This window comes from Rhinatrema bivittatum, chromosome 11, assembly GCF_901001135.1.
Source record: "Rhinatrema bivittatum chromosome 11, aRhiBiv1.1, whole genome shotgun sequence".
Taxonomy (NCBI): Eukaryota; Metazoa; Chordata; class Amphibia; order Gymnophiona; family Rhinatrematidae; genus Rhinatrema; species Rhinatrema bivittatum.
The window spans coordinates 102,855,337-102,882,364 of record NC_042625.1 but is presented as its reverse complement, the minus strand read 5'-3'; the positions used below and the strand labels follow the sequence as shown (position 1 = coordinate 102,882,364).

General features: G+C 44.4%; 1 protein-coding gene across 4 annotated transcripts in view; it reads right to left on the bottom strand.

Moving 5' to 3' along the window:
• Nucleotides 1–27,028, bottom strand: part of LYPLA2 (lysophospholipase 2) — a 134,961-nt gene that overhangs the window by 9,679 nt on the left and 98,254 nt on the right. For all 4 annotated transcript variants that reach the window (XM_029619617.1, XM_029619619.1, XM_029619618.1 and 1 more), the window contains 3 exons: nt 24,456–24,526; nt 24,200–24,273; nt 8,773–8,874 (listed from right to left, as the gene is read on the bottom strand). In XM_029619617.1, the coding sequence (XP_029475477.1) occupies nt 8,773–8,874; nt 24,200–24,273; nt 24,456–24,526 (247 nt within the window). The remainder of the gene's footprint in view (nt 1–8,772; nt 8,875–24,199; nt 24,274–24,455; nt 24,527–27,028) is intronic.

Here is a 27,028-nt window from a genome sequence, read left to right as displayed (position 1 = left end):
TCCACTTAATAAAAAAATTCCCAAACGCCAACTTCTGCAAGGTGTGGAAAAGAAACAGCCAGTGGGCCACATCGAATGCTTTCTCTGCATTGATAGAAAGCAGCACTGCCGGTTCCTTTCTCATACGCACCCACCACATCAGGTCTAGTACTTTGCGAATGTTATCTGCCGCCATTCGCTGTGGCACAAACCCCACTTTATCGGAATGTATTAATCCTGGGAGTATTTTATTGAGCCTAAGGGCTAAGATTCTCGCTAGTATTTTGAGGTCAACATTTATTAGGGAAATAGGTCGATAGGAGCTACATTGCGTCGGGTCTCACCCTGGCTTAGCCAGTACCATTATACCAGCTACATTGGCCTGAGAGCTGATGGATCCATCCCCTCGAAGGCTATTGAAATACTGGGCCAGGGGTTCTGAAATTGTTTGGGCAAATTTTTTATAGTAAGCCCCTGATAAGCCGTCGAGGCCTGGGGATTTACCCAACTTGAGAGATTTAATTACTGTGGTCACCTCCCCAGCAGTGATCGGGGAGTCGAGAGAGAGACACTGCTCTGGAGTTAGGATGGGCAAGGTGACTGATTGCAAAAATTCCTCAATTTGAATCTCATGAATTGTATCCTCATTACAATATAGTTTCTCATAAAAAAGGGAGAACGCCTCACGAATACCAGATGAATCTGTGAGAATGTTCCCATTGGAGCTTTTGATCTTAGATATGTTATTTTGTGATATGCGTGCCCTTAATTGTCTAGCCAAGAGGCGCCCAGCTTTGTTCCCACCTTCATAATACACTTGTTTCGTGAGGTTTAGTGAGTGAAGCAAACTATTATTATCCAATTGGTGCAAATTAGATTTAAGGGCTAAAAGCTTAGTATAGCAGCGATGAGATCCAGTCCTCATGTGTTCCTTTGCCAGAGCGTTAATCTGAGTCATTAGTGCAGACCTAGTTTGGGCCTGTTTGCGTTTACATTCTGAAGCCCTAGAGATAAATAATCCCCTCACTACAGCTTTAGAACAGTCCCACAAGGTACTGTGGGAAATGCCAGGGTCTTCATTTAACAAGAAGTACTCCTGTATTTGTGCTTCTAGAGTGTGGACAAACTGATCATCCTGCAGTAGGGATTCATTTAGTTTCCAGAATCGATCCCCCACGTCCCGGACTCCCATATCAACCTCCATGCGTACTGGGGCATGGTCTGACCATGTAATAGCTTCAATTTCTACTTTACTGGTTTGGTTGCAAAGTAATTTATCTACTAACAGGAAGTCTATGCGGGGAGTAACTGTCGTGAGGGGCAGAATAGTAAGTGTATGTGCGGGAACGGGGATATCTATGCCTCCATATATCAATCAGCTGCCAGTCTTCCATTAAACTTTTCAATTTATGGCGGCTAGGTGTATTAACAGGAGCACGACTATTTGAATTATCTAATGTCTGACAAATGGTGAGATTAAAGTCACCCCCTAAAATGAGTGCTTCATTAAAAGGCCATGGAGTTCCTGGAAAAAAACTTCCTGATCACGGTTAGGGGCATATAATGATACCAAGGTAAATATGTCAGAGCCAACCCGAATTTTCACCAGGGCATATCGGCCAGCTGTATCAACGACTTGCACAAGAAGATCATAAACCAGCCAGGCTGAGAGCAAAATACCCGTGCCTGTATATTTGTTAGCACCCCCACAGGAAGCCAATATAACATGAAAAAACTCTTTAGACAGTAAGAGATGATTGTGTTTACTTTTCAGGTGAGTTTCCTGGATAAAAGTAATATCAGCTTGAAGCTGCTTCAGTTCCCGCTTGAGTAAATAGCGCTTCCTATATGAATTGAGCCCCTTTACGTTAAGTGATATTATGGTAACCATGATGTGTCAGCTGCTATAGTAAAGCAAGTTAGGATTCTGCTACGTCATAGGTTTGGCTAAACACAAAGTCAGCTAGCCATTCTGCGCCCCGCCACCAAAAGCAATATTTTGCAAAAGAAATATGTTCTCCTCTTAAAGCAAAAATCCCATGTGGGCTCCAACAACCCCCCACTCTGCAAGAGTCAAATTCGCCCTCCTTTCACGAATCTATGGACAGGGGGTGCATTTTAAGCAGCACTCCTAACTGCTGTCCCGCCTCCCCCTCCCAACTAAGAGAAATATGAAAAATATTAACATGAAAGGCAACAGATTGATAACATTTACGTCAAGCTTACTCAACTCAGTAAAAGAAAATAGTTACGCTGCTAGCTACAGCATGTCCACGATAGAAATTACGCAGACTGATCCTGAAAAGAGAAAACAAAGTTATTGACCACCAGCGCTTTCCATCTTTCTGAAATCAGCCCTTGTCCTTAGCTGGGTGCTGTACTGGGAGCGCTGACGGCGAAGGCGCCCTCTCCCCGGGCCTGGCCAGCGCCATCTTGGCGTGTTGTCCATCGGTAATGCTGAGGTTGACTTAGCTGTCGCCGAGAACGTGGCCTCCAAGCCTGCCTGCAGGAAACTGTCCGCCGCTTCTTTCAGGGTCCTCACTCTATATGAAACTCCTTTGTGTTGAAATATGAGCGCGAAGGGGGAAGGCCCATCGATAACGGATTTCAGCTTGGCGCATTGCTGTTGTCACTTCCCACAGTTGGTATCATTTTTGCAGGGTGGTAGGAGCCAAGTCGTTATAAATAGAAATATGTAAGTCCTGCCAGCACCATTCCGGGTGTGCACACGCAGCTTGCATAATCTTGTCCTTAATCTTAAAATGGTGGAACTTGACTATTATATCGCGGGGTAGATTATCTCTTTTAGGGCCCAGCACCCGGTGTGCTCTCTCCAAGTCAATTGTGGGTTCCCCCTCGTCCTGCGCCAAATCCTTTGTATGCATAGTTAGGATATGCTTACAGATCAGAATAACAGTGCTCTCACAGTACTGAAACTGTTCCGTCTACAGAACCCCGCGAAATCGTAAGTTGGCCCTTCGTGACAGATTCTCAATATCTTCCACCTTATCGGATAAAGCTTCCAGCTCCAGATCTGTTTGTTTAGAGTGAGAGGCCAGCATGTCCAGCATCTGGCTGTATCAGCTCTGGAATGCAATTCGTCCACCTGGTGTCCTAAAGTACAGAGGTCTTCTTTCACCTCAGTGATGGACGCTAAGAGTTCCGTCTTGTGGGCCTTGAGATCCGCCCTCAACTCCATGAACCAGTTCCTTATCTCCGATCGGGTCGGTAGGTCCGCGTAAGTGCCCTCGTTAGAATGATCGGATAGGCCCGCAGGGAGCTCGAGCATTCCCGCCTCTTCAGCAACGCAGTCTGAGGGCTTTGAGGCCTGATCCTCTCCCGTCGACACGAGTTCTTCAGCCGCTTCGCTGAAGGAAAATTGTTTAAATCAGGTGCTCGCTTTCGGGAGGTCATCCTGAGCCTATGTCACAACGGGATCTGCAACTTGCTATGCGATGGTCAAGCTTGATATAAAGAAATTGCCTTAATTGCTGTTAGGGTTCGCAGAGCAAGCGAGCTAGGTGGCCATTTTGTAGCGCGGCTCAACAGCACCCCCCCCCCCCCCCCGGAGGTTCTGGATTTAAGCTTTCTACCTAAGAGCCTAAATTTGGCTTCCAGAACCTCCCTCCCACATTTTCCTATGTCGTTGCTGCCCACATGTACCATGACAGCCGGCTCCTCCCCAGCACAGTCTAAAATCTTATCTAGGTGACGTGTGAGATCCGTCACCTTCACACCAGGTAGGCATGTTACCAGGCGATCCTCACACCCACTAGCCACCCAGCTGTCTACATCCCTAATAATCAAATCACCAACTATGACGGCCGAAATCTAACCTTCCCTCTTGGGCAGTAGGCCTTGGGGAGATATCCTCTGTGCGAAAGGACAATGCATCACCTAGAGAGCAGGTCCTTGCTAGAGGAGCCTTTCCTGCTGCACCAGGTTGATGCTCTCCAATCATGAGACCTTCTTCCTCCAAGGCAGCACCAGGGCTGCCAGTCTGAAGTTGGGACTTGGCTACTATGTCCCTGAAGGGCTCATCTATATACCTCTCTGTCTGCCTCAGCAACTCCAGGTCTGCCACTCTAGCCTCCAGAGATCAGACTCGTTCTCCGAGAGCCAGGAGCTATTTGCATTGCATGCACATGTACAGCACACCACCAGCACTACTGACCCCGGATGCGATTCTATGCGCCACAGTATTCTAGCTATGAGTGGCCACTGAGGAAACACATACAGAAGAATCCCCGTTGGCCACAGACACGCCAAAGCATCCAGTCCTATCGAGCCAGTCTCCCTTCTGCGACTGAAAAATCTTGAAGTCTTTGCATTGGCTCGCATTGCCATGAGATACAGCTGTGGAGTGCCCCATCTGGCACAAATGCAATTTCAGGCTTCTGGGGATAATTCCCACTCCCTGGGGTCAAGCTGCTGCCTGCTGAGGAAGTCAGCCTAAACATTGTCTACGCTTGCTATATGGGAAGCCACCAGACCCTCGAGGTGATGCTCCGCCCACACAACAGCAGAGTTTCCGGAGCCACTGGTGACTTTGTCCCTCCTTGGTGGTTGATATACACCACCGCTGTCTCATTGTCCGAAAACATTCAAACTGTGTGACCCTGAACCAGAAAAACTCTAAGGCTCTGCACACCGCCCTCGTCTCCAGGCGGTTGATGGACCAGGCTGCTTCCGCCACAGACCAAAGCGCTTGGACTGATCGCCCAGGTTCACTGCTCTCCAGCCCTTGAGGCTGGCATTCATGGTCACACCACGCAATCTAGAGTCTCCGAGTCCCACCGCCCTTTTCCAGGTTGCTCCTCAATAGCCACCTCGAAAGGCTGGATCTGGACTGACAAAAAGGGCAGGGGCAGCTAAAACTGTTCAGATGCTGGCTTGCATCTGGACAGCAATGCTCTTCTGCAGCGGCCACATGTGAGCAAAGGCCCACGGGACCAGTTCCAACGTTGAATGCATGGAACCCAGTACCTATAAATAATCCCAGACTCTGGGCACCAGAAGATGCAACAGCCACATTACTTGTGCCTGCAGTTTCGATACTCTGTCCGCTGTCAGGAACACTGCCCACCTAGGTGTTGAAGTGGGCTCCCAGATACTCCAACAACAGACGGAACCTAGATGATTCTTTGCCACATTGATGACCCAACCCAGAGAGCGGTCATCACTCACTGCACGGAACGACTGCACTCCTCCTCAGTCTTTGCCCGGATAAGCCAATCATCTAGATAAGGATGAACCAGAATTCCTTCTTGTTGGAGGGGCTGCCACCACTACTATCATTTTTGTGAAGGTCCAGGGCGCCGTGGCCAATCCGAAAGGAAGAACCAGAAACCCAACACCTTGAACCGCAGAAACTTCTGGTGGTCCTCTCAAATGGGGATATACAGATAAACTTCTGTCAGATCCAACGATGCAAGAAATTCTCCTTTGCGGACTGCTGCAATTACTGTACATAACGTCTCCATCCGGAAATGCGGTACCCGCAAACAAGTTTACCTTCTGCAAATTCAAGATGGAGTGCAAGGTGCCCTTTTCTTTGGTATCACAAAATAGATGGAGTACCTTCCCTGTCCCAGCTTGTTTGGCGTCACCAGAACTATGGCCTCTAGGCTTAATATAATAAATGTAAATGTATTTCTTAATCGCTCAACAAGGTACCGGCCTGAGCAATAAATAAGATATACATAGTAAAATCATGTAAACAATACACAAATGAATAAAAGAATGCAGTAGACATATATGCTAAAACATGATTAATTATAAATAAAAACACTAACATTACAAATTAAAACAGGTAAAAACAAAATAAAGGAAAATAAAACACTGTAAACTGTCAAATAACATTGTTTAAATAAAAATGTTTTTATTGCTATTCTAAAATCCTTAAATTATTCTGATTGTCTCAAATCCAATGGAAGTGTATTCCAAAATGTTGGTTCCAAGCAGGCATAGAGTCGTCAGCAGAGCTTTCAGGGCACCGGCAGGTCCTCCAGAAGCGGATCCGGTCAGAGGACCGGAGGTAATAAGACCTCCCAATGAAGCCAGGGTTAGGGTTCACTGCTTCCTTTTTGTTTCAAGAGGAACAGTGGGACTCCAGAAAGGCGTCCCTGAGTGAACCCGAAAATTCTAAGGCGTAGCCTGGACCTTATCATTAAAATCATCCATTGTACCATTAAAATCATCCAGAAAGGCGTCCCTGAGAGAACATGAAAATTCTAAGGCGTAGCCTGGACCTTATCATTAAAATCATCCATTGTACCTGAAGACTGGAGGATAGCAAATGTAACCCCAATATTTAAAAAGGGCTCCAGGGGCGATCCGGGAAACTACAGAGCGGTTAGCCTGACTTCAGTGCCAGGAAAAATAGTGGAAAGTGTTCTAAACATCAAAATCACAGAACATATAGAAAGACATGGTTTAATGGAACAAAGTCAGCATGGCTTTACCCAAGGCAAGTCTTGCCTCACAAATCTGCTTCACTTTTTTGAAGGCGTTAATAAACATGTGGATAAAGGTGAACCGGTAGATATAGTATACTTGGATTTTCAGAAGGCGTTTGACAAAGTTCCTCATGAGAGGCTTCTAGGAAAAGTAAAACGTCATGGGATAGGTGGCGATGTCCTTTTCGTGGATTGCAAACTGGTTAAAAAGACAGGAAACAGAGAGTAGGATTAAAATGAGCAATTTTCTCTGTGGAAGGGAGTGGACAGTGGAGTGCCTCAGGGAATCTGTATTTGGGACCCTTACTTTTCAATATAATTTATAAATGATCTGGAAAGAAATACAACAAGTGAGAATCAAATTTGCAGATGACACAAATTGTTCAGAGTAGTTAAATCACAAGCAGATTGTGATAAATTGCAGGAAGACCTGTGTGAGACTGGAAAATTGGGCATCCAAATGGCAGATGAAATTTAATGTGGATAAGTGCAAGGTGATGCATATAGGGAAAAATAACCCTTGCTGTAGTTACACAATGTTGGGTTCCATATTAGGTGCTACAACCCAAGAAAGAGATCTAGGCGTCATAGTGGATAACACATTGAAATCGTCAGCTCAGTGTGCTGCGGCAGTCAAAAAAGCAAACAGAATGTTAGGAATTATTAGGAAGGGAATGGTGAATAAAACGTAAAATGTCATAATGCCTCTATATCGCTCCATGGTGAGACCGCACCTTGAATACTGTGTACAATTCTGGTCGCCGCATCTCAAAAAAGATATAATTGTGATGGAGAAGGTACAGAGAAGGGCGACCAAAATGATAAAGGGAATGGAACAGCTCTCCTATGAGGAAAGACTAAAGAGGTTAGGACTTTTCAGCTTGGAGAAGAGACGGCTGAGGGGGATATGATAGAGGTGTTTAAAATCATGAGAGGTCTAGAACGGGTAGATGTGAATCGGTTATTTACACTTTCGGATAATAGAAAGACTAGGGGGCATTCCATGAAGTTAGCATGGGGCACATTTAAAACTAATCGGAGAAAGTTCTTTTTCACTCAACGCACAATTAAACTCTGGAATTTGTTGCCAGAGGATGTGGTTAGTGCAGTTAGTGTAGCTGTGTTTAAAAAAGAATTGGATAAGTTCTTGGAGGAGAAGTCCATTACCTACTATTAATTAAGTTGACTTAGAAAATAGCCACTGCTATTACTAGCAACTGTAACATGGAATAGACTTAGTTTTTGGGTACTTGCCAGGTTCTTATGACCTGGATTGGCCACTGTTGGAAACAGGATGCTGGGCTTGATGGACCCTTGGTCTGACCCAGTATGGCATGTTCTTATGTTCTATGTTTCTTTTTTTGTAAAATAAAGCATTTATTGCAAGCTAATTTATCTCCAGCACACTAATTTGATTTACCAAATGCTAAAAAACTGGCATGCACTAAAAAAAAGTACTGTGGAGCTAGGGATATGCATTTATTTCTTCCATACACACGTACCTCGCTGACTTTACAGCACATGATGGGTAAAAACTGAGAGCATGAGTGTATTTTTAATATTGAGTTATGTGCATACTCTGTTTTCCCACATGTACTATAACGTTGGTGAGGTACCTGCGTACCGCTGAAATGAATGAAAAGATTGCACAACCCTAGTGTGCGCCAATAAAAACAAAACAAATGATAGCTCATCTCTACTAAATCCAAGCACTGAACAGCAGCCCCTCCCTCACTCTGGCAGGTTTGGCAAGAGCCTCAGATTATGGAAAACAAGTTGTGTTAAGCAGGGTCTGTGCTATTGACCTGCTTGAACTGTGTGGACAGTCCACAGGTACTTTTCCTCATGAATTCTGCACCAGTTTTCAACAAGAAAGCATGCAAATACATTCCTTTGTAAAACTGTGCAAGGAAAAAAAAAGTATGTGCAGAGATTTACACCAGCTTTTCTGCAAATACATTTTCCACCCAAAGCATTGCAAATAGTTGTGAAAATCCAAGAAATATGTATATTTTTTCTCCCCAAATGAACCAGAACACCTCCACTACAATGTAAATAAAAGTATATTCATTGTGAAACTATGTGCACACTTTTACCTGCATGTAAGGTAAATGGCTTTTTACAATTGCTCTATACATGACTTATAGATTGAACGCTATCCCAGAGTCCAATGCCCTCTAACCTTGTTTACTACGCCACAGAAGCCAACTGAATTCTTTGATGTCGCAAGCTCAGAACCAATACCAAATCACTCATCACCACAGTTTAATTACACCTTATCCTCACCCTCATAATATGCCTCGTTGCATGGAATGCTGAAGAAAGCTCGGTGTACCTGAGGAAATGTCCTGTGCAGCGGAAGCCAACAGCTCAGAGCTACAATGCCAGCTAGCTTGTGTTGACAAGTGAGAGCTGTATACATAGAGAGTGCACCACCCTGAAATATATCATAAAAAAAGGTAATTAACTACAATACACAGCACTGCACATAAGAGAGAGAAACAGTCCAACAGGCACAGGTAGTACTATACAGTGTCAAAGGGAAGTGCAGGTTGCACTGGGATGAGGGAATGTTTCCTATTACAGGCTATATTAGATAGTGAAAAAGCAAACACTCCCCCAGTCGCACATTGCACTGGAAAGTGCTCTTTTCTGGGTCTTGTATTCAGACACTGTTTTTGTCTCTATCATCTCCACTGGGAGGCTGCTCCTTGTATCCAAATCTTTCTGTGAAAACACCTCTAAGTTACGTGGGGGCAGCCACCTCTTGCATTTGCAAGGGGGATCTTGCCATTATGACCTGCCGAATACCTCCAGCAGAGACAGGATGCTGAAATCAAGGGACTATTTGTCGGAGCCAGCATGGCTTTTCTTATGTCCTTATGGTATCTTCAGTTTACCTCATACCATAAGCTCCTATTCTACAACGTTTTACACACTGAAATATGTTTTCCTTGGGTATTTAGATTAAAAACATATGAACGGTTGAAACTATGCATCAACACTGGCAAGCTTAGTGGAAGTCTATAAGATATTGAGAACAAGTGTTGTCCACTGGCTGTCATATTCTAGTCTCTAGTAGTAATCCATGGTTTTAAGGGTTCACTATCAGACAACCTGTAATTGATCTACTTCCATAAATAGGTTTAATCCATTTTGGAACCCTGCTATTATGAGTTACATAAGTGTGCTATGAACTGTATGAAAAAGTACACCTGCCTATCAACCAACTCTGCCATCTCCTACAGCCATGCATGCTTGTCAACATACAGCAAATGTTGCTTACCTGTAACAGGTGTTCTCACAGGACAATAGAATGTTGTCCTCACATAATGGGTGACATCACAGCATGGAGCCCAATCACGGAAAACTTCTGTCAAAGTTTCCAGAACTTTGATTGGCCCCTAATGGGCATGCCAGCATGGGCACTAACCCTGCTGCCCAGCAGGGGTCCCCTTCAGTCTTGTTTAAAAGCTACAGGCAGTGCCGAAAAATAAAATAAGAAGGTAACGAACCCAATACCGCGGGGCAGGCGGGCGGGTTTTGTGAGGACTAACATCCTGCTGTCCTGTGAGAACACCTGTTACAGGTAAGCAACATTTGCTTTCTCACAGGACAAGCAGGATGGTAGTCCTCACATATGGGTGAGTACCGAGCTGAGGATGTCCGAGAATGCACCAAATGTATCCAAGTGCGCAAGGTACTAGGACTGGAATATAATTTGTTTGCGGACATCCTGAACCCTAACGGGCAGGCGGAAGACTGTCGATACGTCACGTTGTAAATAGGTTACGAAGGACAGACTGGCCGAAGATGGAATCTTGTCTTCCGGCTTTGTCCAAGCAATAGTGGGCTGCAAAGGTATGGAAAGAACTCCAGGTGGCAGCCCTGCAAATGTCAGAAAGCGGCACAGATTGTAGGTGTGCTACTGAGGTCGCCATGGCCCTCACAGAGTGCGCCTTAACACGGTCTTGAAATGGAATGCCCGCTTGGAATGCTCTCAGGGCATTCAGGATCGCCTCTCAAATCAAGTTATCCTGATCCAGACGGACAACCAGGTGGCCATTTGGTACATCAACAAACAGGGAGGCACGGGCTCCTTCCTTCTGTGTCAGGAAGCTGCACAGATACGGGCGGAAGCTCGCTCCCATTCGATGTACCTCAGGGCCCCCTACTTGCCGGGAGTGGACAATGTGTTGGCAGACAAACTGAGTCGCATCTTTCAACCGCACGTGTGGTCTCTCAACCCCTCGGTAGCGAACTCCATCTTCCAACAATGGGTGTATCCCCAGATAGACCTCTTTGCGTCTCCTCAAAATCGCAAAGTAGAGAACTTCTGCTCTCTCATTCGCAGCAAACACTCTCAGCCCAGAGACGCATTCTCCCTCTCGTGGGCAACCGGTCTACTCTACACATTCCCTCCACTTCCTCTTCTCTCGAAGACTCTCGTGAAGTTACGTCAGGACAAGAGAACCATGATCCTGATAGCACCTCACTGGCCACGCCAAGTGTGGTTTCCAAAACGGCAGGATCTCTCCATTCGCAGGCACATTCCCTTGGGAAAGGACCGGCTTCTGATCACTCAGAACGATGGGTGCCTACGCCACCCCAATCTTCAAGCTTTGTCCCTGACGGCATGGATGTTGAAAGGTTAAATCCTTCAGCTACTTAACCTTTCTGAACCAGTTTCCCGTGTCTTGATTGCTTCACGGAAGCCTTCCACGAGAAAAACTTATTCTTACAAATGGAACAGGTTCACGTCATGGTGCTCTTCTCATTCCCTTGACCCCTTTACTGTCCAATCACAAAGTTTTTGGACTACCTTTGGCATTTATCAGTCAGGTCTAAAAACTTCTTCTATCAGGATGCATGTCAGTGCAGTAGCCGCCTTCCATAAAGGTATTGGGGATGTTCCTATATCAGTACAACCCCTTGTAACACGTTTTCTAAAGGGCTTGCTTCACCTCAAGCCTCCACTGCGTCCTCCGGCCCCTTCTTGGGACCTTAGCCTGGTTTTGGGTCGGCTCATGAAACCACCATTCGAGCCTCTTCAATTCTGTGACCTTCGATATCTCACATGGAAAGTGATTTTCCTTTTGGCAATCACTTCAGCTCGCAGAGTTAGTGAATTACAGGCCCTAGTTACCTATCTGCCTTACACTAAACTTCTGCAGGACCGGGCAATACTCCACACTCACCCTAAATTCTTACCTAAGGTAGTCTCGGATTTTCATCTAAATCAATCCATCATACTACCTACCTTTTTTCCCAGGCCCCATGCCAACCCAGGAGAGCAGGCTCTGCATACCCTTGACTGTAAACGGGCTCTAGCGTTCTACCTAGACCGTACAGCTGCCCACAGGAAAAGTACTCAAAGAGACGAACAACTGAGGACCGAGTACATATCTGGTTGCTCGAAGCTCCAGGAAACTTATTTGGTGTTTGGCTTCCTCTGGAGACCAAGATCCTTGTGTCTGCAGATTGGCCAAATGGGCTCCCCATCTGAGGTTGGAAGCATCAGTGGTGAGAATTAATTGAGGGTCTGGAGCCTGAAAGGGCAAGCCCCGGAGGAGATTGATCTGATTTTTTCACCAGGCTAGAGACTGACGGAGCGAGTCGGTTACGTGGACAATGGTCGACAGGGGCTGAATGCTTTGAGTCCATTGAGACCACAGAGTCCACTGCATGGTGTCCTCAGTTCAGGTGTGTCCTAGGAGGATGAGAAAGTGGTGTGCAGTTACAGAGTGCTGAGACTGCAGCTAGTATGCAAGAGACACGAGAGTGAGGGCTCGCTGTCGAGGCAGGAAAAGCCTTTGCCTGCAAGGTGTCCAAGTCTGCCCCAATGAGCGACAATGGTTTGAGATGGACGAAGTAGAATTTGTCGTAGTGACGAGAATCCTAATGAAATTAGAGTGTGTAAGGTTAGATTGAGGGGCGACAGAGCAGCTTGCTGAGTGGGAGCCCTGATTAACCAGTCGTCTAGATAGGGGTGGACGTGAAACACCTTGGGTCCTGAGGAGGCTGCAAGTACGACGAGGCATTTTGTGAAAACTCGTGGCACAGATGCTAGGCCAAATGGAAGCACTCTGTATTGATAGTGCGCGGGGGCTACTAGAAACCTCAGGTATTTGCCGATGAGATGGGAGTGTATCGCAATATGAGTGTTTGCGTCCTGGAGGTCCAGAGAGCAGAGCCAGTCTCCTCTTTGTAGAAGAGGAAGAAGCGAGCCTATGGTAACCATTTTGAATTTCTCTCGCTGGAGGTACTTATTGAGGGCCCATAGGTCCAGAATAGGATGAATGCCCCCTGATTTTTTGGGGATTAGAAAGTACCGGGAATAGGATCCTAGGCTTTGCTGAGAGTAGGATACGGGTTCTACTGCCTTTGACTGGAGAATGAGGGAGACCTCTTGATCCAGATGGATGGAGTGATCGGATGTTCTCCACGTTGGTAGAGGTGGGGAGTCCGGTGGCACGGAGAGAAAGTTCAGATGGTAACCCTGAGCAATTATCGCCAGTACCCATTGGTCTGAGGTGATTGTGCCACTTCCACAACGTATGGCACTCAATTGACCTCCCACTGGTCTATGAGGCAATGGAAGCTGGCTGCTGCTCTCTAGGTGGAAGTAAAAAACCTGAAGCAGGCCCTGGCTGAGGAGCTACTTGCGGTTTTTGTTTACGTGTTTGATGAGACTGTGCTTTTTGAAAGGGTCTTGTGGCACGGGATCTGATTGCCTAGTAGGACTTCTTTGGGCGGAAGAATGACTTTTTAGAGTCCTTTCTGAAGGCCTGCTTAGAAGAATAGTCAGAAGGCATCAGAGAGAGCTGTCTTAGGGTCTCATGATGGTCCTTAAGTTCCGCCACTGTCTGTTGAAGCTGTTCGCCAAACAGATTATCTCCTACACAGGGCAGGTCTGATAACCTGTCTCATACCTCATTGAAGTTCAGAAGACTTAAGCCAGGCCCATCTTCTCGCTGAAATAGCAGCTGCAGATACCCTTGTAGCAGTATCAAAGATACCATAAGATGATCTGATCTCATGCTTGCCTGCCTCAAAACCCTTGTTTACTAGGGTTTGGAGCTGATCTTGAAATTGCTGAGGCAGGAAGTCTGTCAAGTCTTCTGACAGAAGATGCTTTAGAGCTGCTTAGAGTACCCAAGGTAGATGCGGCAGTGTCCGCTGTTACCAAGAAGACCACAATTCCGGTCACTGGAGCTACAGCACTCAAGGACCTGTAAGACAGGAAATTGGAAGTGCAACTTAAAAGGATTTTTGAGGTTTCTGCACTGGGAGTGTGTGCGGCTATTTGCAGCAATTTCACCTTACGAGTGGGTCTCCGCTGGGTTCAGCAATTGCAAGCTAACACTGACTTATCAGATGAAGAGGCGGTTCAGGCTGGTCGTCTGGAAGCTTCGGTGGCATACAGCGCGGATGCACTGCATGATCTTTTGCGCACATCGGCCAGATCCATGGTTTCAGCTGTCTCAGCTCGTAGGCTCCTCTGGTTGAGAAACTGGTCCTTGTCCTTCAAAGGCAAACTTTTCGGTAAGGATCCAGAAGATATGATCCAATCTCTGGGTGAGAATAAGATTCATTGGTTACCAGAGGATAGACTGAAATCCAGAGGTTCCTTTGCCTCTCGGGCCAGATTCAGAGGGAATTGAAGATTTCACTCATCTAGACCACCCGCGACTCCTTTTTTTGGCAAGCTCCAAACAGGCAAGTCTTGCTCCCCCCCCCCCCCCCCCCCCGGAATACAATCAGAGCAAAGATCCTCTATAGAGAGTCGCGCGCGGGCCAACCCGCACACGCGGCAAACTGACAAATGCAGCATCGAGATATGACAGAAAAATTAAATTTATTTATTTATTGGTTTTTATATACCGGTGTTCAATATAGAATATCACATTGGTTTACATTGTAGCTGTGTTCAAGAAGTTGAGGTCTTCTTGTTGTACATTATAACATCATCTAGTTCTTATTTAACATTGTGTTTGTAACTGCATTATAACTTCAGTAAAAATGTATTGAACATTGTAAATAACTCTTATTTCACATCGTATTTAGTTCTTATTTAGCATTGTTAATTCTTATTTAGTATTGTAACTTTAAACTTACTTATTTCTTACCAAGGAGATTAGACTGTAACAGTAACGAGAGCATGGCCTACGTAGAGTTTTGTTATTATGGCTCGGACATTAAATTCTTACAAAGGAGATTAAATGAAAAACAATCATGACATTATTTTGTGGGGTGTCTTGTGGTAAGGTAACATGAATGTTGAGTTGTATATGTATGTCCGAAGGGTTATCCTATCGTGTGATGTCCTCGGAAATGGGTATTAAACGGTTGTTGTGAAGGCTTTTTGGAAAAGCCATGTTTTTAGTTTTGTTTTGAAGTTTTGCGTTGTTGTCTCCAGTCTTAGGTGTGTTGGTAAGATATTCCAGAGGGTAGGTCCGGCTACGGATAGAGTGCATTCTCTTATCATGGTCAGGTGAATTGCTTTTGGAGAAGGGATTAAGAACATAAGAACATAAGAAATTGCCATGCTGGGTCAGACCAAGGGTCCATCAAGCCCAGCATCCTGTTTCCAACAGAGGCCAAAACCAGGCCACAAGAACCTGGCAATTACCCAAACACTAAGAAGATCCCATGCTACTGATGCAATTAATAGCAGTGGCTATTCCCTAAGTAAAATTGATCAATAGCCATTAATGGACTTCTCCTCCAAGAACTTATCCAAACCTTTTTTGAACCCAGCTACACTAACTGCACTAACCACATCCTCTGGCAACAAATTCCAGAGCTTTATTATGCGTTGAGTGAAAAAGAATTTTCTCCGATTAGTCTTAAATGTGCTTCTTGCTAACTTCATGGAATGCCCCTAGTCCTTCTATTATTCGAAAGTGAAAATAACAGAGTCACATCTACTCGTTCAAGACTTCTCATGATCTTAAAGACCTCTATCATACCCCCCCCTCAGCCGTCTCTTCTCCAAGCTGAACAGCCCTAAACTCTTCAGCCTTTCCTCATAGGGAAACTGTTCCATCCCCTTTATCATTTTGGTTGCCCTTCTCTGTATCTTCTCCATTACAACTATATTTATTTTTATTTATTTAAGGTTTTTTTATACCGGCATTCATGAAAAAATTCACATCATGTCGGTTTACATACAAAACAGGGGTGCGATGAATACAACAACGAACATAAATAAACGTGATGAAGAGATGCAGTTACAATTAACAAGGGCTGTTGAACTGGGGTGGAGGAATTAAAGAGAGATAGAAGAGGTTAATAATATACAAATATACAATATGTACAGTGTACAATATATACAGCTACTGAGTCGAGTGTTTGCTGGTGATGCGTATTAGATATCTTTTTTGAGATGCGGCGACCAGAATTGTACACAGTATTCAAGGATTGGGATGAGTCCGGTGTTGTTGGAGCAGAGGTTCCTTTGTTGGTCACGGAAGTAGAGGGATGTGTTCATCCAGTTGAAGTTTTCAGTGTAAAGAGCTTTGTGGATGAGGGTGAGAACTTTGTATTGGATTCTGGATTGAATGGGCAACCAGTGTAGGTTTTTAAGGACAGGTGAGATGTGGTCCGATCTTTTACTGTTTGTGAGTAGTCTTGCTGCTGCGTTTTGGAGTAGCTGTAGCGGTCTGAGAGTGGCTCTCAGAGAACGAGTCCGATCTCTGGAGGCTAGAGTGGCAGACCTGGAGGAGCTGAGGCAGACAGAGAGGTATATAGATGAGACCTTCAGGGACATAGTAGCCAAGTCTCAACTTCAGACTGGCAGCCCTGGTGCTGCCTTGGAGGAAGAAGGTCTCATAATGGGAGAGCACCAACCAGGTGTAGCAGGAAAGGATCCTGTAGCAAGGACCTGCTCTCTAGGTGATGCATTGTCCTTTCGCACTGAGGATATCTCCCCAAGGCCTACTGCCCAGGAGGGAAGGGTTAGGTCGGCCGTCATAGTTGGTGATTCGATTATTAGGAATGTAGATAGCTGGGTGGCTGGTGGGCGTGAGGATCGCCTGGTAACTTGCCTAACTGGTGCGAAGGTGGCGGACCTCACGCGTCACCTAGATAGGATTTTAGACAGTGCTGGGGAGGAGCCGGCTGTCGTGGTACACGTGGGCACCAACGACATAGGAAAATGTGGGAGGGAGGTTCTGGAAGCCAAATTTAGGCTCTTAGGTAGAAAGATTAAATCCAGAACCTCCAGGGTAGCATTCTCTGAAATGCTCCCTGCTCCACACCCAGGTCACCAGAGGCAGGCAGAGCTCCGGAGTCTCAATGCGTGGATGAGACGATGGTGCAAGGAAGAGGGATTCAGTTTTGTTAGGAACTGGGGAACCTTTTGGGGAAGGGGGAGTCTCTTCCGAAGGGATGGGCTCCACCTTAACCAGGGTGGAACCAGACTGCTGGCGCTAACCTTTAAAAAGGAGATAGAGCAGCTTTTAAACTAGAACAAAGGGGAAAGCCGACAGTCGCTCAGCAGCGCATGGTTCGGAGAGAGGTATCTTTAAAGGATACTAATGATGCATTAGAATTAGGGCATCCCGACAGTGAGGTTCCAATAATTAGAAAAGTAGTCCAAGTGCCTGTAACTAAAAACTCACCTGAGCTAAAAAATTCTAACTTATCCCTATCAATTAAAAAGCAGAATAAAAATACAAACAAAAAACAAACTTTGAAATGTTTGTATGCTAATGCCAGAAGTCTAAGAAGTAAGATGGGAGAATTAGAATGTATAGCAGTAAATGATGACATAGACTTAATTGGCATCTCAGAGACATGGTGGAAAGAGGATAACCAATGGGACAGTGCTATACCGGGGTACAAATTATATCGCAATGACAGAGAGGAGCACTCGGGAGGAGGTGTGGCGCTTTATGTCCGGGATGGCATAGAGTCCAACAGGATAAACATCCTGCATGAGACTAAATACAAAACTGAATCTTTATGGGTAGAAATCCCTTGTGTGTCAGGGAAGACTATAGTGATAGGGGTATACTACCGTCCACCTGGTCAAGATGGTGAGATGGACATTGAAATGCTAAGAGAAATTAGGGAAGCTAATCAAATTGGTAGTGCAGTAATAATGGGAGACTTCAATTACCCCAATATAGACTGGGTAAATGTATCATCGGGTCACGCTAGAGAGATAACATTCCTGGATGGAATAAATGATAGCTTTATGGAGCAATTGGTTCAGGAACCGACGAGAGAGGGAGCAATTTTAGATCTAATTCTCAGTGGAGCACAGAACTTGGTGAGAGAGGTAACGGTGGTGGGGCCGCTTGGCAATAGTGATCATAATATGATCAAATTTGATTTAATGACTGGAAAAGGAACAGTGTGCAAATCCAAGGCTCTCGTGCTAAACTTTCAAAAGGGAAACTTTGATAAAATGAGAAAAATTGTTAGAAAAAAACTGAAAGGAGCAGCTACAAAAGTAAAAAATGTCCAAGAGGCGTGGTCATTGTTAAAAAATACCATTCTAGAAGCACAGTCCAGATGTATTCCACACATTAAGAAAGGTGGAAAGAAGGCAAAACGATTACCGGCATGGTTAAAAGGGGAGGTGAAAGAAGCTATTTTAGCCAAAAGATCTTCATTCAAAAATTGGAAGAAGGATCAGACAGAAGAAAATAGGATAAAGCATAAACATTGGCAAGTTAAATGTAAGACATTGATAAGACAAGCTAAGAGAGAATTTGAAAAGAAGTTGGCTGTAGAGGCAAAAACTCACAATACAAACTTTTTTAAATATATCCGAAGCAGAAAGCCTGTGAGGGAGTCAGTTGGACCGTTAGATGATCGAGGGGTTAAAGGGGCACTTAGAGAAGATAAGGCCATCGCGGAAAGATTAAATGATTTCTTTGCTTCGGTGTTTACTGAAGAGGATGTTGGGGAGGTACCCGTAATGGAGAAGGTTTTCATGGGTAATGATTCAGATAGACTGAATCAAATCACGGTGAACCTAGAAGATGTGGTAGGCCTGATTGACAAACTGAAGAGTAGTAAATCACCTGGACCGGATGGTATACACCCCAGAGTTCTGAAGGAACTAAAAAATGAAATTTCAGACCTATTAGTAAAAATTTGTAACTTATCATTAAAATCATCCATTGTACCTGAAGACTGGAGGATAGCAAATGTAACCCCAATATTTAAAAAGGGCTCCAGGGGCGAGCCGGGAAACTACAGACCGGTTAGCCTGACTTCAGTGCCAGGAAAAATAGTGGAAAGTGTTCTAAACATCAAAATCACAGAACATATAGAAAGACATGGTTTAATGGAACAAAGTCAGCATGGCTTTACCCAGGGCAAGTCTTGCCTCACAATCTGCTTCACTTTTTTGAAGGAGTTAATAAACATGTGGATAAAGGTGAACCGGTAGATATAGTATACTTGGATTTTCAGAAGGCGTTTGACAAAGTTCCTCATGAGAGGCTTCTAGGAAAAGTAAAAAGTCATGGGATAGGTGGCGATGTCCTTTCATGGATTGCAAACTGGCTAAAAGTCAGGAAACAGAGAGTAGGATTAAATGGGCAATTTTCTCAGTGGAAGGGAGTGGACAGTGGAGTGCCTCAGGGATCTGTATTGGGACCCTTACTGTTCAATATATTTATAAATGATCTGGAAAGAAATACGACGAGTGAGATAATCAAATTTGCAGATGACACAAAATTGTTCAGAGTAGTTAAATCACAAGCAGATTGTGATAAATTGCAGGAAGACCTTGTGAGACTGGAAAATTGGGCATCCAAATGGCAGATGAAATTTAAATGTGGATAAGTGCAAGGTGATGCATATAGGGAAAAATAACCCATGCTATAATTACACAATGCTGGGTTCCATATTAGGTGCTACAACCCAAGAAAGAGATCTAGGTGTCATAGTGGATAACACATTGAAATCGTCGGTACAGTGTGCTGCGGCAGTCAAAAAAGCAAACAGAATGTTGGGAATTATTAGAAAAGGAATGGTGAATAAAACGTAAAATGTCATAATGCCTCTGTATCGCTCCATGGTGAGACCGCACCTTGAATACTGTGTACAATTCTGGTCGCCGCATCTCAAAAAAGATATAATTGCGATGGAGAAGGTACAGAGAAGGGCTACCAAATGATAAGGGGAATGGAACAACTCCCCTATGAGGAAAGACTAAAGAAGTTAGGACTTTTCAGCTTGGAGAAGAGACGACTGAGGGGGGATATGATAGAGGTGTTTAAAATCATGAGAGGTCTAGAACGGGTAGATGTGAATCGGTTATTTACTCTTTCGGATATAGAAAGACTAGGGGGCACTCCATGAAGTTAGCATGGGGCACATTTAAAACTAATACGGAGAAAGTTCTTTTTTACTCAACGCACAATTAAACTTTGGAATTGTTGCCAGAGAATGTGGTTAGTGCAGTTAGTATAGCTGTGTTTAAAAAAAGGATTGGATAAGTTCTTGGAGGGAGAAGTCCATTACCTGCTATTAAGTTCACTTAGAGAATAGCCACTGCCATTAGCAATGGTTACATGGAATAGACTTAGTTTTTGGGTACTTGCCAGGTTCTTATGGCCTGGATTGGCCACTGTTGGAAACAGGATGCTGGGGCTTGATGGACCCTTGGTCTGACCCAGTATGGCATTTTCTTATGTTCTTATGATATTGGGAAGCCAAGCAGGAGGGCGATACAGTAGTCCAGTTTGGAGAATAAAAGCACTTGGAGGACCATTCGGAAGTCATGGGTGTATAGTAGTGGTTTGATTCTCGTTAGGATTTGTAGTTTGTAGAATCCGTCTCGTAGTATTGTGTTAATATGCTTTTTGTAGTTTAGGTCATCATCGAGGATGAAGCCCAGGTCTCTAGCTGTGGAGACTATTTTCTTCGGGTGCTGTGCAGTATTGGGTGTAATTGTTTTTTAATATATAGGATCTCAGTTTTTTCATGGTTGAGGGAGAGCGACATTTGTGAGAGTAGTTAGGTTATCTTCTGCAGGTGTGTGTTCCAGATTTTTACGGTGGTTTCAAGGGATTCTTTCAGGGGGAGCAGGATTTGGACATCATCTGCATATATGTAATATGATAGTCCTAGTTAGGTTAGGAGAGCGCAGAGGGGGAGGATGAGAGGGAGGAGCCTTGAGGGACGCCGTGTGGGAGGGGGATTGGTTTGGATTCTGATTAATTCATTTTTACTTTATAGGTTCTGTCTAATAGGTATGATTTAAACCATTTACGTGTGGAGTTGCATAGGCCAATATCCTTCAATCTGGTTAAGAGGATTTCATGGTTGACAGTGTCGAATGCTGCCGAGATGTCTAATAGGATCAGTAGGTAGGAGTGACCATTGTCAAGGCCTTTGAACACAGTGTCCGTTAGGGTGAGAAGTAGAGTTCCAGTGCTGAAGTGCTTTCTGAATCCGTGTTGAGCTGACGATAGTATGTTCTGGTTTTCCAGGTGTTGGGTGAGTTGTCGGTTGACGCTTTTTTCCAGGATCCTTGGAGAAGAATGGAAGGTTTGAAATGGGTCCTGTAGTTGATGGGTCAGTTTTGTCAAGAAGGGTGTTTTTGAGGGTTGGTTTGATGATGGCGCATTTTAACCTTTCCAGAAAGATGCCTTGTTCGAGGGAGAGACTGACTATGTCTGCTCTGGTTTTGGCGATGGTGTTAGGGATTTGTTTTAGTAGTTTTATTGGGATGGGGTCTAGGGGTTGTGCTGCGGGATTGAGGTTTCGGATATTGGTTCAATTTCAGCAGATGCAACTGCTTCGAATTGAGACCATGTAGTGGCGATTGGGTGGGGTAGTTTAGTATTTGTATTGTTTGTGAGCGGTTTGTTATGAGTATTTTGTCAATTTTATCCTTGAAATATTGGGCGAGATCATCACATGAACTCGTGGGGGGTTTCATGAGGGGGGGGTGTTGTCTGTAGGTTGAGTCAAGTTCGAGACATATGTAAATAATGTTTTGGGATTGAATTGGTAATCGTGAATCTTTTTGGCGTAGTATTCACATTTGGGGTTTTCTGTATCGGAATTTGTAGATGTATAGAATGGTTCTGTATTTATCTTTGAGACGGGGGCTTGAGTTTTTTTCTCCGGTTTGTCTTAGTAGTCGTTTGATGTTTTTTAGTTCTGGGGTGTACCAAGGGGCTTTGTATTTGGGGGGTTGTGGTGATTTTCTTTTTGATGGTTGGACATTTGGTTTTCGCTACTTGTGAGTTGATTGAAATCCAGGAGTTTACTGCGGAGTTTGCATCGTTCATATTTATGGTTTTAAGTGTGTCCTGTAGTATTTCATTTAGGTCTTCGGCGGTGCACATCTTTGTGAATTCAATGTATTTGTTGTGATTGTTGTTCATTGGGGGTCATTGTTTCATCTGTAGGTTCGATTGGATGAGATTGTGGTCTGACCAGAGATGGGGGGAGACCTTGGGTGGTGCGTTCTGTGAGATATGATCGTTGATAAAGATCAGGTCTAGAGTATGTCCAGCCTTGTGGGTAGGGGTGTTAATTATTTGTGTGAAGCCAATTACCATCATTGTGTTTTGTAGGAGTTCATAGGTGGGTGAGAGAAGTTTTTTTATGCATGTGAAAATTAAGTCACCTAAGACAATTGCGGGGATGTCCATGTTGAGGTTAGATGTGATGGTTTCAATTAGTGTGGACAGATTATGTTGTAGTGCACCAGTAGGAGTGTAGAGGAGGAGGATTTGTAGGTATTTAGATTTGAATAGGCTGAGTTCAATAGGGGGAGGTAGACTGGTGGTATAGATTTTGAGTTTGAGTTTTTTTGATGCTATGAATAGGAGTCCGCCTCCTTTTCTTTTCGGTCTAGGTATGGAGAAAATATCGTAGGTGGATTTGGGTAGCTGGTTGATGAGGGCTATGTCCAAGTTTTTGAACCAGGATTCTGTCAGACAGAATATATCAGGGCGAGTATCAACTAGAAGGTCGTGAATTATAGGTATCTTTTTAGTGACAGATTGTGCGTTGATTAGCAGGAGAGTTACTGTGGTGAGGGCTGTGAGTTGAGCGATTAGTTTGGTGGGCATTGTGATGAGCTCTGTGGATAGGTCGTTTGTTTTTGTTGTAGACTTTTGTAGTTCCAGGTCTGGTGGGCTGCAGCGGGGTCCTCTCTGCATTCCCATGGTTGAGGGATGTGTATGGGAATGGGGGTATAGTTTGGGTGGGATTTAGCCATGTGGGAGGGTAAGGTCGTTGGGATGGACCTGTGCTCTTGTGTTGAGGTACAGTTGGTTGCTTATGGTGGTTTCGGATGCTGGCGTAGGTATTTGTGGTGGTTGTTTGGGTATGTTGGCTGAATAGGTAGTGGGGTGGTATTCTAGCAGGGGGATGGGGGTGGGAGCGGTAAGCGGGGAGCGAGGAAAACACAAAGGGGAGACACCTTTGGTCGCTCGGTGCAGAGGTAAGTTTTTTTTAATTTAAAGGGATTGCCTTTGTCTCAACCCTGATTTGGTCACTGGTGCGCCTGGCCTCTGATTGGCCGGTGGCATCTGGGAGGTGCAGTCAAGTGGCGTCCGGGAGCCGTGGTCATCGTCAAGCCACGCGGGTCGGGTGAGGGTCGGAGCTCTTATTTATTTAAATTCTTTTGATATACTGATGCTCAAGACGAAGGTCTTATCGTACCGGTTTGCAGCGTAGCCAGGGGTAACCAATTAAATAGAAGATAAGCTCTTGCCCAGATGGCCGCGCCTACCGCGCAACCAAGAGGTCCTGCCGCAAATACAACAAATTTTGACAAAAATCGTGAAGAAATAGCCAAAAACAAAAAAAACAACACCCGCTGAGACAGGGAGAGTGGGGGAGAGAGAGAGTCGACGCAGGAGAAAACAAAACTTTTTTTTAATTATAAAACTTGCCCAGCAGTGGTCCAATGTGCTGATCTCTTCGGGTGGCGTGAGCCAGGCTCCCCGGTATTGCCCCAGCTGCTGACAAGGTAAGTAGGGCCCTCAACCCTGTGAAGCAGCTGCCTCAGACCAGTGTGGGATGGCTCTCTCAGAACCTAACGACCACTGTGCTGCCACAAGCTGCTTTCTTATGCTCTTTTTTTTTTTTTTTTTTTAAATAAAGCTTAAACAAGCCAGAAAACAAAAGACAAAAAAACCCCTAAACTAATTAAACACTAGAATAATCAAGTAAGCACACAGCCCAGAGTCCCCCATCTGCTGGAGACAGAAGAATACTGCCGGACTGTAGGTGGCACCATTTATTTATAGGCGGAGCATTGTTATGGTAACTGCTCTGTCTCCATCTGCTAGAGGGGGGGCAAAACCCAGGAGTCTGGACTGATCCGGGTACATACAGGGAATGCCCTTTAAATGTACATCTCTATTTTACTCATTTGGTCATGATTTCTACTTTTTGAATAATATATTTTTGTCTCCATCATCCTCCTGTTTCTGATAAGAAAAAAAACAATTTTTGGATTGCTTATGGTCTTTAAATAGCAATAAACTTTTATTCTGAGCCTCTAATATAATGGGGGTTTTTTTGTTTGTTTTTAAAGATTTTATGCTGGCTGAAAGCAAATCTCCCCCCCCCCCCCAACTATCAGTTTTTTATGTCTCTTTCATATCCACCCCCCTCAAACATCTCTTCCGATTAAGTCAGACCTCACAAGGCACTGAAACTTCAAATTATGTATTTTTCACAGATTTATTTGCACAGTTCCACTGAATACAGACAGCTACCTTCTCTCAGATCCTAGTTACAACAGATTTTGTGAAGAATTTCCTCACCTGTGAAAATCCTCCCAATATAATCCTACTGGCAGGGATTCCATTCTTCATTTCATGCTCAACAACAGCTTTAACTGCGAGCAACAAGAAAATGAAAGAAAATGGGACAGAGAAAGAATTTTAAAAATTATGCTAATACAATTTACTGTGTTCTGAAAGTAAGAGGTCACAATACTGGGAATCAATGCATCAACCAACGTAGGTTAAAGGCAAATCCAATCCCTGTTATTTTGGGATACGCGCCCTGCTCACTTACTATTTTCTGCTGCTTTCTTTATTCCAGTCTCATCCTCAGGAGCATCCGGACTCAATCCCATTAAATCAAACCTGCCAGGAAAAATAACCAAGAATGAGATTTTTCTTTAAAGGGTTTTGTTTTATAATACTGCTATGACCTCTGGTCCTAGTGCTAGTGTTAACATTGCAAAACATCATGTTACCCTACTTAACACTAGGACTGGGCCGTAGTTGCATACAATCCAGAGCTGGAAAATTTTAAGAAATTCACAATCACTACTCCTGGAAGCAGAGTCATCGAAGAAAATATTCCATGCTCCACTGGTTCTGGTCTTCCCGCAACCCCTAATCTGAAGTTAAAATTAGTAAAAAAAAAAAGTTTAAAAAAATTGCAAGCTTCTAGGAAACTCAGAACTAATAAAATGGCAAATACCCCTGTAACATTCAGCATAGGGGGAGATCCCAGTCCTGCTTCTCCTCCTATGTAGTAAACATTACTGAATGAAGAAACATGCTACATTGTGAGCTTTTGATTCTGTTTGGGAAAATTGATCCTGTCCTTTGAATGTTTTGGCCTCTCTCACCAGACAATCAAAATGACACATGGAGAAGCACCTTTCAAAAATCAGACCACTGCATCAAAGACCTTGTAACAATAATGAAAGGAAAATGTAAGGTAATCCAGGAGACTAACAATAAGACTGAAAGAAAATACTGATCTGCCCGTGAATCCCACTTTCACTACACACTATGATTCACGGATATTCTCTACTCGTTCCATTCTGTCCTAAGGGAGGGAATAATACCTCTAAAACGCTAGTCAAGAAATGTATAAAGTCAGTCCAATAAAAAGTTATCAGTTTATTTATAGCCACCTAACCCCCCGCGCGCAAGCGCGTATGTCCCGGGGCGGTCCCGAGTCCTCCGGCACAGTGGCCTGTGCTAGGGGATGGCGTGCTGGCAGGCGTAACTTCTGCAACAAAGGTAGGATGGGGGAAATAATAAAATAAAAAAAAAAAGTTCTCTCCGAGGCCGCTCCGATTTCAGGGCTCCCCTAGGCCTCAGCGCGCACAAGGTACACAAGTGTGCACCCCCTTGCACGCGCCGACCCCGGATTTTATAACGCGTGCGGCAGCGTGCGCATCTTATTTATTTATTTATTTATTTAACACTTTTCTATACCGACCTTCATGGTAGAGACCATATCAGGTCGGTTCACATCGAATAGGGGAACTGAACCAAGAACAGTAACCAAAACAAAAGGTTGAACATGAAAAAGCAAAGTTACATTTAACAGGGAAATTAAACTTGGAGGCATAGACTGCTGGAAGGAAGGAAAGGCTAGAGATAGCGGAGAAATTATTAGTATAAACAGAGCAGTCAGGAGGCTCTTATTCTGGGCTTAGGGGTAATATGCTGTACACCCGATTATAAAATCGGGTGTACATTTTTGCGCGCCGGGTAGCGCGCACGTAAGAATAAAAATCTGCCCCTTTATTTCTATGCAACAATATACAGGAAGAATACATAGCCCAATCCTGCATTCAGTAACTACTAACACTACGGATTTCTCTAAACACATGCAGTGTTGTAAGTCCATGCAGTAATCAAACCTCACAGCAAACTGCATCCAGTACATGCCGCTTACCACCAACAATAACCGCAACCTCTCACATATGCTTGTGTATAAGTCAATCTCATGAACAAATAGAGGGTATTTTTGGGCCCCAAAATCAAGATTTCTCTGTCACCTGTGGATAAGGCGAGGGTAAAACCCTAAGGGGCTTATGAAACGGTGAAGTCGCTCAGAAACAAACCAATAACTTAAGAGAATTTGCTGTTCAATCCCTGCCCTTTTTCTCATGTCTTACATGCTACCTGCCTGCTGTTACTCTGCTCTCTCTTGTTCCCCCTCTCACAACGTCTGAGCAATGTGTAACATACGCACTATTTATTCTATGTCCAAGGATTATTTATCCTACGCTCCCATCTGTGAAGCCCAGACTTCATGGACTCCTTTGTTATTCAAGTTTAAGTTTTGGTCCCCCACCTGGGCTGGATTCTCTTTCACTAAGGCAGGTAATAAATCATAATAAACCTATTGATGCATTTCCTTGTTTGCTGTCCTTTGCTTCTGTGTGTCAAAGTGGGCTAACAGAGCAACCAGGTTACTTTACAGAAATTTACCAAAACAGCTACTGCAGTCAAAAATTGGCAGCAAATTCTTTAACTTAATTCTGCTTATAGGAGAGAAGATTTACCTCTAAACAAGCTGAAACCTCCATTTCATCAAATATAACACATTCAAATAAGACTTAAGTCACTGTCATCGAGTGCAGTCAGCATCTCAGACACTATGACAATCATTACACATTGTCCGTCCATCCATCTCTCTCCCCCCACCCCCCCCCCCCATGGCTGCCCTCTCTATTCAATCCCTCCAGATGCCCTGAAGACTCACCAACAGTCCCTGGTAGTCCAGCAGGGAGCCTGGAACCAGAAGATCACCCCCAGGCCCCCTGCTGGACCACCACGGAGGGTGGGGGCTATCCACAAATGCAATAATGTGTGTGTATAAGTTGAACCAGCTTT